The sequence below is a fragment of the Sapajus apella genome, unplaced genomic scaffold (assembly GCF_009761245.1).
Source record: "Sapajus apella isolate SASKATOON/1434 unplaced genomic scaffold, GSC_monkey_1.0 scaffold2, whole genome shotgun sequence".
Lineage (NCBI taxonomy): Eukaryota > Metazoa > Chordata > Mammalia > Primates > Cebidae > Sapajus > Sapajus apella.
Window position 1 is genome coordinate 10,692,462 of NW_022436942.1, and position 16,735 is coordinate 10,709,196.

Below are 16,735 nucleotides of genomic sequence, written 5' to 3' on the forward strand. Positions count from 1 at the left end.
TTTTTTTTTTTTTTTCAAGACACTGGGAAATGGTTCAGAAGCAGCAGCAACCTTTTAAATTCAGTCTTCCTTGATATTCAGCAAAGGTGTATTCATGTACTTTTAGACAGGTTCAAGATAAAGGGCAAATAGAAAAAAATTCACCACAGGGGTTTGCAACAAGGGTATCTACTCTGTGTGAATGATTCTTTATGTCTAGAAGAAGAAATATGGGAGATGTTGCTTCTAATTCTCTCATGTCTCAAAACAAACACTGGGGTTGCTGCTCAGCTTGTCACAGGTTAACATAGAAAGTTATAAGACAGCAGGCTCAGTAGTATAAGCAAGGCACTAGAGACTCAAGGACAAAGAATTCTCATCGTTATTTACTACTGTCAGCTTGCTAGGAATCCCTAAGCTGCTTAATTTTTCTTTAAACTTCAGTTATAAAAGAAAGTGAGATAAATACAGGTTCATTTCACAAAGTGCCATTAATAATTACTAAAATACACATGCTTCTCAACTTATGAGGTTACATCCTGACAAACCCATGGTAAGTTGAAAATGCATTTAATACACCTAACCTACCAAACATCCTAGCTTAGCCCAGCCTACATTAAATGTGCTCAGAACACTCATATTAGCTTACAGTTAGGCAAAATCATCTAGTGCAAAGGCTATTTTATAATAAAGTGTTGAGTACCTCATGCAATTTATCGCATACTGTACTGAAAGTGAAAAACAGAATGACTACATGGGGATACTCAAAGTTTGATTTCTACTTAATACCTATCACTTTTGTGCCATTGTAAAGTCAAAAAAAAAAACACAAAAAAAACAACATTTAGTTGAATCATCATAAATTGGGACCATCTATACAGAGAACTGTCTATCTTACATTGTTCATTAGTTATTCCCCAAAATAATGTAAAGTCTCCTTTTGGCAACATACATACAGCTTTTTAAATTTGGTAGACACATTTTCATTAATAAAAATGTAAGGTTTTTAAATACCTAGTTGAGGGTTCTTAACACACACACATACACAACAGACAATAGGGTGAAGTATGACTTACGTGTGAGGATAAAATAAGCTTTCAGGTATAACCTAAAGCTCCGGAATCATTTACCTTGATATACTGCCACAGATGACCGAGCATGGTTGAATGTTGTGCAGGTAGTGAATGGCTTTGGATATTCCAATTAATATGCTGATTCGAATGTGCCAAGGGAGTGGGGCCGTACCACCCTAAAACGACAACAGCGATCGGTTTGGTTGCACTTTCTGAGTAAAAAACTACCTATGTATTCATATGCAGACATACGCCAGAATAGAAGCAGACAGCAAGCTGGGGTCAGATGGACGAATCAGCGTTTGTTTTTTCCAAAACCCATTTTTAATTCCAGATGGGTTTCCTTCTGCTACTGATGGCAGTTCTAGGCCTCTTTATAGACAATGAAAATACTCAATACTTCTTAATATTAGCTTAATCAAAACAGAGCTAGTAAGGTAACACTGCTTAAAAGTTCATTAAGATTTTTAAATTACTTGTGGTATGATAGTGTGAATAATCGAGATAATCTGCTTTTATTCTCATCCTAACTAAAACTTAACCTATTTGGAATCAATTTTTAAAATTAACCTACAAAAACATCTTATGAGGGATCATGGCATTTATTCAACTCCCTTCTCAATCTCTCTCCCTACCTCTCTCTTTTTTTTCAGACAAGGTCTCACTTTGTGTCACCCAGGCTGGAGTACGGTGGCACAATCATAGCTCATGACCGCCTCCATCTCCCTGGGTTAAAGCAATCCTCCTGCCTCCACCTCTCAAGTAGCTGGGACAGGCATGTGCCACCATGCCCAGCAATTTACTTATTTATTTATTTTTTTAGTAGAGACGAGATCTTGCTGTGCTGTCCAGCCTACCTCTTTAGGGTCTGTGTCACTGTTATGGCTATCCTTTGTATTGAAGGATATTTTGTATAAAGTTATATAAATTAAAATTATCTAAGTAATAAGAGCAGTTGATGCCAACTCATTGGAGGTACAGAATCTAATATAATATAACATAGTTGCTAAAAGATGCTGGGTTTTTACTGTATAATGAGTAAAAACTCAACATGGTTGCACAAAACACTTTAACTCAGGTATTTACTCAGTCTTCTAAAAGTAAGAAATTAATCCAAGAAGTACTGCTTCCTTGGGAAACCCATCCTAGGCTTTCCCCTCATGCAAACACATCTTGCCTCCCAGCTCTCCCAGAAGGTTTTAGCAGCTCCCGCAGGGCTTCAGGGGGTCAGAGGATCAGACAGAATAATAGATAGAACTTACTATACACTGCAATCTGTCAAAAAGTGTTCCATTTCTCATGTATGGATAAACCAGACAGAACTTCTCGGTCTCTGTAAAATATGCGGCCAACTCTAGTATGTTTGGATGGTGAAACCTTGAAACAAAAAATGGTTTAAAGCCGTCAAATTGCTTATTCAGATAGGAAATGAACAACACTCTCGTGTGGGGGGTAGTAAGGTGGTGTGGGGAATAGGCCTAAAGCAGAATATAAATTCGGCTGGACACACTGGACATAGGACACAGATATGCTTTCCAAATTGGTCCAGAGTTCTGATGGCTAGGCACAGTGGCTCACGCCTGTGAGCCCAGCACTTTGGGAGGCTGAGGCTGGCGGATCACTTGAGGTCAGGAGTTTGAGACCAGCCTGGCCAACATGATGAAACCCCGTTTCTACTAAAGATACAAAAGTTAGCTGGGCATGGTGGCGAGCGCCTGGTTATCCCAGCTACTCTGGAGGCTGAGGCAGGAATCACTTGAACTGGGAGGTGGAGGTTGCAGTGAGCCATGGTCACACCACTGCACTCCAGCCTGGGCAACAAGAGAGAGACTCCGCCTCAAAAAAAGAAAAAAAAAAAAGTTCTAGCAAATACCAGTTACTCTTTTTGATAGACTGTAATCATGTAAATATAAATAAAATATCCAAATATAAGGCAGAAAATTTCAGAAAATAAAGATTTTTAAAGATTTGTGATATTGGAAACTTTATAAAAGATCGACAACACTATTCAATATCAACATATTTTATCAATATGAAAGACAACATGACTTATTTATTAAGTAAAAACAGTGCAACTAAAATTGTTCATTTGATTTATTTGAATATATAAGTTAAAGTCACCAAAACATAAGAATAAAGACCATTTTCATTCATCGCTTTATTTTGCACTACTATGTCAGGTACTGTGCTAGGTACCAGTAACATCACTGAAAAAAGACATCAGTGTCTTCGCAAAGCTTGCATTATTGTCTAAATCCATATGACTAGTAATGTTTGATGTTGAGAACATATCATTGATTTTAAATCACAGATTTCTATGTCAGTGTAATATACATTTCTCAGGCTTTTTTTCCCGATAATCATTTATTAGCTTATTAACAAAAACTCAATTCCTCGATTGTGTGTGCCGTCACTATGAACCCAGGTAACAACTATGAAATATAAAACGTGAAATTCATACATACCATGAACTCAATTTAATTCAAAATTATTTATGGAATACCTACTATGTTCTGGGCAGGCTTGGGGATATTAAAATAAATCTGTAGAAAATATTCTATTTATAAAAGCCTGTTATTAATTTCTGCAGTAGCAAAATTTTCCTACAAACATACACACTCTCATATATATATATATTGTTTGTATGTGGCGGGGATGGGAGGGTTCTGTTTCCTTTTATTCCTTTTACTTTAAGGAAGGAAGCGTGTGTGTGTGTGTGTGTGTGTGTGTGTGTGTGTGTGTATGTGTACATATATGTATACACACAGAGAGAAGATTTTATTTTTAAATATATCAAAGTCTTTAGTGAAACAAGATCACTACGCCTATTATGATTCTGACCATATCTAAAAAATGAAAAGCAATGGATTGGAAGGAAGTTGAGTTAGTGTATTTAACAGCTGTGTACACCTGGCTGGTTCTCCGCAACTTAAAATAATTCAGAGAGATGAATCTTTTGGAAGGCGGTAGATAGTGGACATCAGATAGGTACAGCCATGGCCTGGTGCTGCTTTCTCAGAGAGGAGAAAAGACCATGTGCTTATTTTTAAGTATTACTGATCAAGCACAAAAACAGATACTTTAAAGGTTACTAAGGTATGGAACATGGAGATAACCTGGGGAAAGTTTGCTGGTTTTGTGTCTATGGACTCATGCCACCCAGCCTTTCACTACAAATTTTTAAATCAGTAGGGTTTTAGATTATATACATCAGAAGGTTAGCAGATCTGATACCTTCTAAAATCAGTTCAGCAAACATTCTGAGTGCCTTGTGCAGACGAAATGATGTAAGCCCCATGGTGTGGTAGAGTAAACAGACGTGAACGACTAACCTGGCTTAGATTCTCTGGTCGTTTTACTGGCTGTGTTAACTTGGGCAAGTTATTTAATCGTGCTGAGCCTGTTCCTTTAACTGTAATCAGTAATTAAAACTATCTATTTCCAAAGTTCTTCAGAAAATTAAATTCCTGCTGTAGGTCTTTTAGTACATTCAGAAAAAAAAAGGAAAATTAAATAAAAGGTTAAGCCAAAAACCAGGTCCTCAAAAATTATTAGCTTTTCCCCTTTCCTTTGAGAAAGAAGGGAAAAAAGGAATCAGAAGGCACATTCTATGGAGTTTACAATTCTGTTTAAGGTAATTCCCTTAACATTAAACTAAAGAAACCTCATCCTTCAGGTCTCAGCTTAGATATTCCTTCTACCAAGAAACCCATTCCGCTGCCCATCCCCCAAGTTATCATTTCCTCCTCTGTGCCCTGTGTTTCCTCATCTTATCATTTAATTAGTCTATTGAAATTGTCTGTTTACTTAGGGACTTCTCTCTCAATCCCATTTCTGATAGTACATTCTAAGAGGAAAAAGCTGCATCTGCCTCAGTCATATCTGAGAAGATGATTTAGAAAATAGCTTGCATCTTCTGGGAAAAGTAGGATCTATCTCAGTTTCCTCTTCTGCAAAATGGAGATAATAGAAGAATTTATCTCACTGGATGGTCATGACGATTAATGAATTAACACACATAAAGCACTTGAAATAGTGCCTAACACAAAATAAACAGTAGCAAAATAAATAATGGTACCTCAGGAAGAGTCAAAATTATAAAATTGTTAATTCTCTCTAGATTAATCTATAAAGTTATTAAAATTCCATTAAAAATGCCAATAGAATTTTTTAAGCCCAGACAAGTTGTTGTTGTGGTTCATAGAAAATACCTCATCAGATAAACAAATGGATCAGATAAATAAATGTAAAAAAATGAAACCATGAAACTATTGGGAAAAAATGGAAGAATTACTTTATTAGGTTGGTGCAAAAATTATCACAGTTTTGGCCATTAAATGTAATGTTTACATTACCTTTAACTTTGATAAACTTAACTATAGTAAAACCATTTCTATACGTCAAAACTGTAATAAGCAAAGACGAAGTGACAGTATGGTAAAAAATTATTTGTATCTCATAACATAAAAACAGGCAGATTTTCTAATGCGAATTACAAAATGTTCCTTCAAACCATTAAGAAAAAGACCAACAGCCTAATTTTTAAAAATAGGTAAGGAATATTATCAGATACTTCATAGAAAATAAAATATATCTCATCACATACTGCATAGGAAATAAAATATATCTCTTAAATGTATAAAAGGATGATTAATATTGCTCAGAAAAATTGACATGAGACTTGTTTTTTTGAGAGGCCACAAATAAATTAAATGTAAATGAAAAAGGAGACACTACAACTGATACTACAGAAACACAACAGATCACAAGAGACTATTACGAACTATTGTATGCCAATGCTCTGGAAAACTTAGAAGAAATGGATCAATTCCTAGAAACATACAAACCACTAAGACTGAATCATGAAGAAACAGAAAACCTAAACAGACTATTAACAATTAAGGAGATTGATTCAATAATCAAAAACCTTCCAACAAAGAAAAAGTCCAGTTCATAGAGCTTCTGAGTAACCTCTAACAAGCATTTTAAAAAGAATTAATACTAATCCTTGTTAAACTCTTTTACAAAATTAAAGAGGAGGGAACACTGTTGAACTTATTTTATTAGGCCAGCATTACCTCATATCAAAGCCAGATAAGACACAATGAGAAAAAGTTATAGGCCAATATCCCTGATGACCATAGACACAAAAATCCTCAACAAAATACTAGCAAGGCAAATTCAACAGAACATTTTTTATTTGTTTGTTTTTGGAGATCGAGTCTTGCTCTGTCACCCAGGCTGGAGTGCAGTGATCTCAGCTCATTGCAACCTCTGCCTCCTAGGTACAAGTAATTCGTGTGCCTCAGCTTCTCTAGTAGCTGGGATTACCAGTGTGTGCCACCACACTTGGCTAATTTTTACATATTTAGTTACAGATGGGGTTTCATCATGTTGACCAGACTGGTCTTGAACTCCCGACCTCAGGTGATCTGCCCTCTCTCACCCCCCAAAGTGCTGGGATTCCAAGTGTGAGCCACTGTGCCCAGCCTTCAACAGAACATTAATAGGATGATATTCCATAGTCAAACAGGACTTCTCCCTTGAGAAGCAAGGATGGTTCAACAGGTACAAATCTATAATGATACACCATATTAAGACTGATGGATAAAAATCATATAATCATCTCAACAAATGCAAAAGCATTTGATAAAATGCAACACCTTTCATAATAAAAACTCTCAACAAATTAGGTATAGAAGGAATGTATCTCAACATAATAAATGCCATATATGACAAACCCACAGGTAACATTATACCTAACAGTGAAAAGCTGAATGCTTTTCCTCTAAGATCAGAAAAAAGACAAGGGTGCCCACTCTTGACAGTTCTATTCAACATAGAGCTGGAAGTCCTAGCCAGAGCAATTAGGCAATAAAAAGAAATAAAAGGCATCCTAATTGGAAAGGTGGAATTTAAATTGGCTCTGTCTGCAGATGACATGATGAAAACCCAAAAGACTCCACCAAAAAAACTGTTAGAACTAATAAACAAATTCAGAATAGTTGCATAATACAAAATCAACATATAAAAATCAATTATGTGTCTATAGGCTAACAATGAACAACCTGAAAAGTAAATTAAGAAAATGATCTTATTTACAACAACATTAAAAAGAACAAAACTCTTAGGAATAAATTTAACCAAGGAGGTGAAAGTTCTGTGCACTAGCAAACTATAAGACACTGATGCAAGAAACTGAAGAAGACATAAATAAATGGAAAGATATCTTACATACATATTAATCTTCCAATTCAAAAAACATTACATACATGATTGGAAGAATTAATATTGTTAAAATGTCCATATTACTCAAAGTGATCTACACATTCAGTGCAATTTATATCAAAATTCCAATGACTTTTTTCACAGAAATAGAAGAAAAAAATGCTAAAAGTTATATAGAACCACAAAAGAAAACAGTAAAAGTGAGTTTAAGAAAGAAGAACAAAGCCAGATGCATTCACTTCCTAATTTCAAACTATATTATAAAGCTACAGTACTCAAAACAGTATGGCACTGGCATAAAAACAGACTCTGACCAATGGAATAGAATTTAAAAAAAAAAAAACACAGAAATAAACCTACATATGTATCATCAGCTAATCTTTGAAAAGGGCACCAAGAATATACAATGGAAAAAGAAAAGTATCTTCAATAAATGGTGTTGGGAAAACAATATAAAATTGGACCTTTGTCTTATATCATATACAAAAATTAACTCAAAATGGATTAAAGACTTAAATGTAAGATCTGAAACCATACAAATCTAGAAGAAAACATAGGGAAAATTTTCTTTGACATTGGTCTTGGCAATAATTTTTTGGCTATGACACCAAAAGCATAGGCAACAAAAGCAAAAATAAACAAGTGGAACTACATCAAACTAAAAAGCTTCTGCACAGCAAAGGAAACAACCAACAAAATGAAAAGGCAACCTATGGACAGGGAAAAATATTTGCAAACCATATATCTAATAAGGGGTTAATATACAAAATATATACGGAACTCATACAACTTAATAGCAAAAAAAAAAAAAAAAAGCAAATAACCTGATAAAAATGGGCAAATGACCCAAAGAGATAGTTTTTCAAAGAAGACATACCAACGACTAACAAATATATGAAAAGATGCTCAACATCACTAATCATCAGAAAAATGCAAGTCAAAACCACAGTGAGATATCACCTCACACTTGTTAGAATGGCTGTTACCAAAAAGACAAGTGATACAAGAGTTGGCGAGGGTATGGAGAAAAAGAGGTGCTTGTCTGCCGTTGGTGGGAATATAAAGTGGTACAGCTATAATGGAGGTTCCTTAAAAAACTAAAAATGCAACTACCATATGATCCAACAATCCCACTTCTGGGTATGGATTAGTCCATTTTCATGCTGCTGTTAAAGACATACCTGAGACTGGGAAATTTATAAGAGGTTGAATGGACTTATAGCTCCATATGGCTGGGGATGCCCCACAATCATGGTGGAAGGCAAAAAACACATCTCACAAGACAGTAGACAAAAGAATAGAGCATCTGTGGGTTAACTCCCCTTTTAAAAACCATCGGATTTCGTAAGACTTAGTATCACAAGAACAGTATGGGAGAAACTGCCCCCATGACTCAATTATCTCCCACAAAGTCCCTCCCATAACACATAAGAACTATGGGAGTATATTTAAGATGAGATTTGGGTGGGGACACAAAGCCAAATCATATCAGGGTAAGTATGTAAAAGAAATAAAATCAGTATCTCAAAGAGATATCTGCACTTTCATATTTAATGCAACATTATTCACAGTAGCCAAGACATAGACACAACTTAAATGTCCATTGACAGATGAATGGATAAAGAATAAAGCAAGTGTGATACACGTACGTGTACGCACATATACACAAATATTATTCAGCCGTAAAAAGAATAAAATCCTGCCATTTCCAACAACATGGATGAACCTGGAGGACATTATGCTAAGTGAAATAAGCCAGACACAGAAGACAAATACTGCATGATCTCACTTACGTGTGGAATCTAAAATAGTCAAACATAGAGAAGCAGAGAGTAGAACAATGGTTACTAAGGGCTGCCGGTGGGAGGGGCGGGGCGGGGGAAATAGAGAGATGTTGGTCAAAGCAGACAAATTTTCCATTGCACAATGAACACGTTCTGGGGATCTAAAGTACAGCACGGGTGGTGATGGATGTATTAATTAATTTGATTGTGGTAATCATTAGACAATGTGTATATACTGTATATCAAATCATCACATTGTACACATTAATATATACAATTTATATTTGTCAATTAAATATTTTTTTAAAAGCCACACTGATAAACTATTTCCACCTATCAGATTGGCAAAAATTAGAGGTAAGAATAAATACTAGGTTGGCAACAATGGGAAACCAGGAACTCATATATGACTGCTTTGAAAGTAAATTGGTATGACTTACATTGGAGGACAATTTGGTACAATAAAATGCACATAACCTTTTGATACTATAATTTTATTTATGATATTTATTTTACAGATACACTCAAGTATAAAATAACATATATACAAGACTTTCTTGTTGCAGTATTATCTTCAAATAATAAAATATTAAAACAAATCTAAGAAACCATCAACAGGGGAATGGGCCCATAAACTATAACATGAACAATGTGTTCATGCTACCTGTTGTGTTAAAGGAGTAAAATGAGAAAACAAAATATGTATTTGCCTACACATAAAATATCTCTGGAAATATATACAAGAAACTGATAATACTGTTGCTTTGGAAAGATCAGCTGGGTGGCTGGATGATAATCGTGGGAGAAAATCTTTTCTTGGTCTATCCTTTTGCACTTTTGAAATTTTGCAATGTTTGAATCTTACTTTCATAAGCAAATACATAAAACTTACATGTAAAACCTTTTTTTTTTTTTTTTGAGACAGAGTTTCGCTCTTGTTACCCAGGCTGGAGTGCAATGGCGCGATCTCGGCCCACCGCAACCTCCACCTCCTGGGTTCAAGCAATTCTCCTGCCTCAGCCTCCCAACATGTAAAAACTTTTTACTCCTACAATTTTAGATTTCATTTTTTATTGACTAAGTGATATGTAAGCTTTTATGATTAGCCTCTACTATTTTGATTTCTGGTCTTCAGTATAAAAGAAAAAGGATTGAGTATAATGCCTTATTTCTTCACCTTCCTCTCTGCCTCCCCACTTCACATCTTGGTTAAGAAAATATCTGAAAAGGATGTTTCCTATTTGTAAAGGGTGACAAGTGAACTCTACAGGGTTAGAGGCCTTTGATGAGAAAGGCTGCACAGCTGCAGATAGGACTATATATGAAAATGAAGTCATTTCAATTTGTCTCCAAAGACTCTCAAACTTATGAGTGAATTTCCAGAAAATAATATGCACAGCAAAAGCACTTGATTTCTTTGTCTAAAACTCTCTTCCTAAATAGAGTTATACTGATGAAACAGCTTCTAGACTGGAATGTCTCTAAGGAAGAGGGGAAATGGTGAAATACAGACCATTCTAATGCTCTAAGAATTACTATTCAGCCATGTTAGTCACACATGATTTAACCCACTTCCTTGTGACAGTTTCCTCTTAAAATATGTTCGAGTGAATAATGTAAATGATCTATTTTAAAACGTACTTTAAGGAATACACTAAAACAGATGTAAAAATTTATCCAAAGTTCTAACATCCGACCCAGATTTATTACATGTCATGCCAATCACTGTGCTGTAAAATCAAAGATGAACAGAGATGAAACCCAGGCACGAGGAAGAGGAAATTCCAGAGAAAACATACTCACAGCAGTAAAACTTCAAGCTCAGATAAAAACCTCTTCCAATGCTTCTTACATTGCATTTTTTTCTCCTAAATATACAGAAAGACAACAAGAAAATTAAAAAAAGGATCTCCGTCTCTGGGATTCTTAACCCTATTCCTAACTAGAGGGGTCTATAGTCTCCCTAAATTAGATGAACTTTTTGGTGTAAATGCATATAAACACTTTTCTGGGGAGAGCATCTTTAGCTTTCATCAGATTTTCAAAAGTCCGTTAGCCCCCCAAAAAATCTAGAACCACTGTTCTTGAATTAAAAGTTTTTCATGCAATGGATCACCTTGCTAAACTCGTTCATCATGTTTTGCACACATTTACACAGATTCAAAAACATTCTATGTATTCAAAGACAGTCCCATAACATTTAACCTCCTCACTTGATCTGATAAAGAATCCAATTTGTGTTATTTCTATTCTGCTGCAAAATTTCGCTAATTTGGTGTTTACGACGGGTTATTTGGATAGGTCAGTTCAAGTTTACCTTTGCATTAATTTTGAAAAGATGGGCTTACTAAGCAAATAAAAATATGACTCCTTACTTCCAGGAAGCTTTAGAAGATAGCCCAGAACCTGACACATGAATATTGGATAAATTAATAAAATTGAATAAATTAGTTTGATAACATTGTACAGAGCATCTGCTCTGTTCCTGGCACCATTCTTGATGCCTTCATACATCTTAGGTCATTGCATGTCTCTGGATCTCAGGTTTCTAACTTCTACCAATAAAAGAGTTACATTAAGTATGTTCCTAGGTCTCACCAGTTGTAACATTCTATCATTTGCAAATTGCTAGAGAAAGTGGAGTTTCTGAGCTCTGCCCTCAGGAATAAAAAGAGGGAAATTCAATATGAATTTTGGAAACTATTTTCCAAGTTGAGCCAGGAAGTCAGAAACAAAAAATCAGGCTAAAAAACATTTTCAATGACCATTTTATCAGAATTTACGTTTTACAAAACCATTGTTCCAGGAGCTAGGTGGGTTGGATTTTCGGCTCATCTCTAAGACTTGCTTTTTGTGACTCTTTGTCAGTCACTTAACCTAAGGTCATAGTTTTCTAGTCTGAAAAATGAAGGGGTTGCTTTTTGTGTTTATGCTAATATAGCACTCTAACACCCTGTTGCTTGAAGTGTGGCCTATGAACAAAAAAACCTCAGCTTCACTAGGAGCTGCTGAGAAATGACGAATCCAGGGCTCCTATCGAATCTGCTGAATCAGAAAATGCATTGTAAGATGATTCCCAGGTGATTACAGTTCGAGAAGCACAGATCTAACACAATCCGGTACAATTTCCCACTTCAGTCCCTCTAAGAAAGGTAATTGGTAATGAACCAATGTCACAAAACTGCATGTCTTTAACAAATGTTCTGTGGCTAAGGCTAAATTAAATGTTCTCCTTTTTTTACTGGTAAGCCTGTGTGTGTGTGTGTGTGTGTGTGTGTGTGTGTGTGTGTGTGTGTGTGTGTGTTCATGTGTGTGTGTGTACACAGGTGTTGGGCTTAAAAAGGGGGCAGAGATAAAAGCAGAAGGGAGAAGTCCCGCCATACTTCCATTTACCGCCCTAAGAGAAAGTTAAAATGTATGCAGAGATAGTAAGATTTTGTACAGACCTTGGTAATCCCAGGTATTTTTACTCATAACTAGCAACTAAATTATTGAAAAGGGTATGTATACTTCATTCAATTTATCCAGCAAATATTTGCTGAGCAACTACTATGGGCCAGGCCCCGTAATAAGGCACTAGGATACAAAGACAAATAAGAGGTCTTCAAAGAAAGCTGCCTAGTCCTTGGAGAGAGGGGAGAGAGGTGGGTGAAGAACATAATGCTTTGATGCTGTCGCCACACATAGGAATGGGTTTCCTGGCTCAACTTGGAAACCCAAACCACACTGGAGCGGTCACAGACAATCAGGGAAATAACACCTGTCTTTAAGAAAGAAAGGGAAGGGGATCTAGAGGCAATAATACCCCACTGAGACTCATGGAAAGAAAACTCTCAAAAGGGAGTGTGACTTGGTGGCAGCTGCAGAGAGACCAGGAAAGTGGCCTGGACAGACCCTTTGGAGATGGGGCCCTGGGGCTCAACCATAAGACAGTGTACAAATAGGGACCAAGGACACATGGGCACTAAGAAACAGGCTTTAGCTTGGCCACCTCTAGAGCGACCACATTCTATTTGTTGAATGGTTGTGCCAGCTGGTTGTTTCTTTAGTAGACTGCTCATCTTTGTAGGAATTTTGAGATGTCTATGTACAAGTAAGTAGTACTAAATGCAATTTGGAGAAATGGAGAAATCAGGTAAACAATTTTTTAAAAGGTTCTGGAAGGCAAGCTGCAAACTAGGAATCACCTTGGAACCCTCCTTCTTCCCACTTCCCCAGTCCTATCCAGCAGATAACCAGATGTGGTCCACTTTACCTCGTCTCTTAGACATACTTCTTCCTCTGCATCCTCACTGACTTTGCCCTGGCTAACAGCATTAGCTCTCATCACTGGCTACACATGTGAACCACCTTGGGACCTTTTAAAAAATACTGGTGCCTGCCATTTTTTTAAAAGCTCATTTTTCTAAAGGCTCATTTTTTTAAAAAGCTCCCTATGTACTTCTAATATATAGTCTGGGCTGGGAACACTGGTTTACATCCTATGCATTTCTTGGTTTGCACATCTGAAATATCCCTCTACCAGGTCTTTCTGCCTCCAGTCTAGTTCTTTATTTATTTATTTTTGAGAAAGGGTCTTACTCTGCTGCCCAGGCTGGAATGCAGAAGTGCGATCTTGCCTCACTGCAACCTCCACCTCCTGGGTTCAGGGCATCCTCCCACCTCAGCCTCCTGAGTAGCTGGAACTACAGGCATGTACCACCACGTACAGCTTTTTTTTTTTTTTTTTTTTTTTTTTTTTTTTTTTTTCTTTGGTAGAGACAGGGTTTCACTATGTTGGTCAGTCTGGTCTTGAACTACTGACTTCAAGTGATCCAAGCACCTCAGCCTCCCAAAGTGCTGGGGATTACAGGTGTGAGCCACTATGCCCGGCCTGCCTCCAGTCTAGCTCTTGCCATTTTCCCCCCAATTCTTCTGCCAACTTCCAGTCCACTATCTAAACTAGAATCATATTTTAATAACACAAATCTAAATCTTTTGCTCTCCTACTTAGAAATCACCCACAGACTTCACATCTTTCCAGCCCCTCTTCTCACAATCTTCCCTACACCCACTCCACTGTGCTGAATGAAATGTTATTCATGAGTAAGACCTATACTTTTACACATACTCCTCCAGGCCCCTGCAACTGCTATTTGTTTCACTTGGAATGTACTTCCCCTCCTTCACTGCCTACCAAAATTCTATTCACCCTTCAAAATCCAGCTGGAAGGTCACTTCCTTTCATCTACTTTTCCATTTGTTTTCAAAGACAGTTTACTGAGTAAGGTTACTCTGGCCAGATACTCTTCTGCGTGCCAGACACATCCCTCCTCTGGGTGGAGAGAGTTGCTATATATATATTTTTTAATTAGTAGACTTTATGTTTTATAGCAGATTTAGGTTTGCAAATTGAAATGAAAGTAAGGCGTTCCCACACATACACACAGTTTACATTAGGGTTCACTCATAGTGTGGTATATTCTATGGGTTTCTGACAAATACATGATAATATGTATTCACCATTACAGTATCTGGCAGAACAGTTTCACTGCCCTAAAAAACTTCTGTGCTCTGCCTGTTCATCAATCTCTTACCAAACACCCAGAAACCATCTTTTTACTGTCTCTTCCTTTTATTCTTCCTTTTCCAAAGTGTCATATATTTGGGATCACAAGGTATGTAACCATTTCAGATAGACTTCTGATATAGTGTGGCTGTGTCCCCACCCAAATTCATCTTGAATTGTAGCTTCCACAATTCCTATATGTTGTGGGAGAGATCCAGTGGGAGGCAACTGAATCATGGGGGTGGGTCTTTCTGGTGCTGTTCTCATGATAGTGAATAAGTCTCACAAGATCTGATGGTTTTAAAAATAGGAGTTTCCCTGCAAAAGTCCTCTCTTGTCTGCCGTCAAGTAAGACATACCTCTTGCCTTCTGCCATGATTGTGGGGCCTCCCCAGCCATGTGAAACTGTGAGTCCATTAAACTTTTTTTTTCTTTTTTCTTTTTTACTTATTTATTTATTTTTAAATTTTGCTTTAAGTTCTGGGATACGTGTGCGGAACATGCAGGTTTGTTACATAGGTATACACGTGCCATGGTCCTTTGCTGCCACCTATCAATCCATCACTTAGGTTTTAAGTCCTGCATGCATTAGGTATTTGTCCTAATGCTCTCCCACCCCTTTCCCAAAATGCCCCTGACAGGTCCTAGTGTGTGATGTTCCCCTCTCCGTGTCCATGTGTTCTCATTGTTCAACTCCCACTTATAAGTAAGAACATGCAGAGTTTGATTTTCTGTTCCTGTGTTAATTTGCTGAGGATGATGGTTTCCAACTTCATCCATGTCCCTGCAAAGGACAAGACTCGTTTTTTTTTTTTTTTTTTTTTTTGGGGTGAGCGTTTTTTTCTTTTATGTACTCCTGTGATCTTTTGTATAATTTCCTGCTAAAGTACCTCTTTCACAACAGTTCAATCTTTTGTTTACCTAGCTGTTTCCCCAGAGAGACTATGAACTCCTTGAGAACAGAACTATGACTTATTCGTCTCTACATGCTTAGCACCCAGTCCATGTAAGAGTTTGGTAAATGTTTATTTATTGCTGACCAACTATGAAGAAAATGAAGAACAGCTCTTCTGTGTATGTGTGTGGACCTGTCTCTGACTGACTCCTGAGCTTGATCCTGTAATTCCCTTTCTGCTTCTCTGACTGTAGTCATTCAGCTGTCTTCTGACCTCCTATTCTGCATGTTGGTTTGTTGCTCCTACTTGAAAGCCTCTTCTCTGAGTTGTAATAACAGACAATTTATAAAGCATATGCCAAATTGGCTTAGCCAGTGAAGCTGCCTGGAGAAGACTGGCTCATCCTAAAAATCCAGGAACACTGGGGCAGACTGGCACAACCTGACCCTCTTTAGCAAAGTCCTAGGAGACTTTTCAAAAGTCTTTTTCTGGGGCGGTGGGGGGTGGGGGGATGGCGTCACTCTGTCACCCAAGCTGGAGTGCAGTGGTATAATCTCGGCTCACTGCAGCCTCTTCTTCCTGAGCTCAAGTGATTCTCCTGCCTCGGCGTCCCCAGCAGCTTGGACTATAGGAGCATACCACCACGCCTAGCTAAGTTTTGTATTTTTAGTAGAGAGAGGGTTTTACCCTGTTGATCAGGCTGGTCTCAAACTCCTGACCTCAGTGATCCACCCGACTTGGCCTCCCAAAGTGCTAGGAATACAGGTGTGGACCACCACACCCAGCCTAGAAAAGTCTTCCATTCAATACATCTGGGAATGGGAAGCATTTAACTTCTACATTCTTGCAAGACAGGCCTTCATTTCTCTAGTCACCTGAAATCATATCTCTTATTTCCACTTATAAAATGTTATTTTCGAATACTCCTTTCAACACTGATGAAAAATGATACATTTTAATACTAAAGATGAGCAAATAAATGGAACTGATGTCCTGTGACAGTAATTCTTTACAAACCTGTTTAAATAATTTGGCAGCATATGTTTGGTTTTGAATCTCCACTCTGTATACCTCAAAAATCTCTCCTTCTCCAATTAGGAAGTCTTTGTGGAAATGTCTAGTTCCTTCTATGATGTTTTGAAAGCTGATGGAAGGTTTAAGCAATATTCCTTAGGAAGGAAAGTAGGGGAAAGATAAATGATCTTTTCTCTTTTTAAGGATGAACGT

The 16,735-nt window shown here is 37.2% G+C and overlaps 1 protein-coding gene across 3 annotated transcripts in view; it reads right to left on the reverse strand.

Moving 5' to 3' along the window:
• The window catches only part of IRAK3 (interleukin 1 receptor associated kinase 3), a 58,117-nt gene that overhangs the window by 19,691 nt on the left and 21,691 nt on the right, over window positions 1-16,735 (reverse strand). For 2 of the 3 annotated variants that reach the window (XM_032288161.1, XM_032288171.1), the window contains exons 5-8: window positions 16,526-16,677; window positions 10,868-10,932; window positions 2,315-2,429; window positions 1,110-1,228 (exon numbers count right to left, since the gene is read on the reverse strand). In XM_032288161.1, coding sequence (XP_032144052.1) covers window positions 1,110-1,228; window positions 2,315-2,429; window positions 10,868-10,932; window positions 16,526-16,677 — 451 coding nt within the window. The remainder of the gene's footprint in view (window positions 1-1,109; window positions 1,229-2,314; window positions 2,430-10,867; window positions 10,933-16,525; window positions 16,678-16,735) is intronic. The other variant, XM_032288182.1, reaches the window with a different exon arrangement.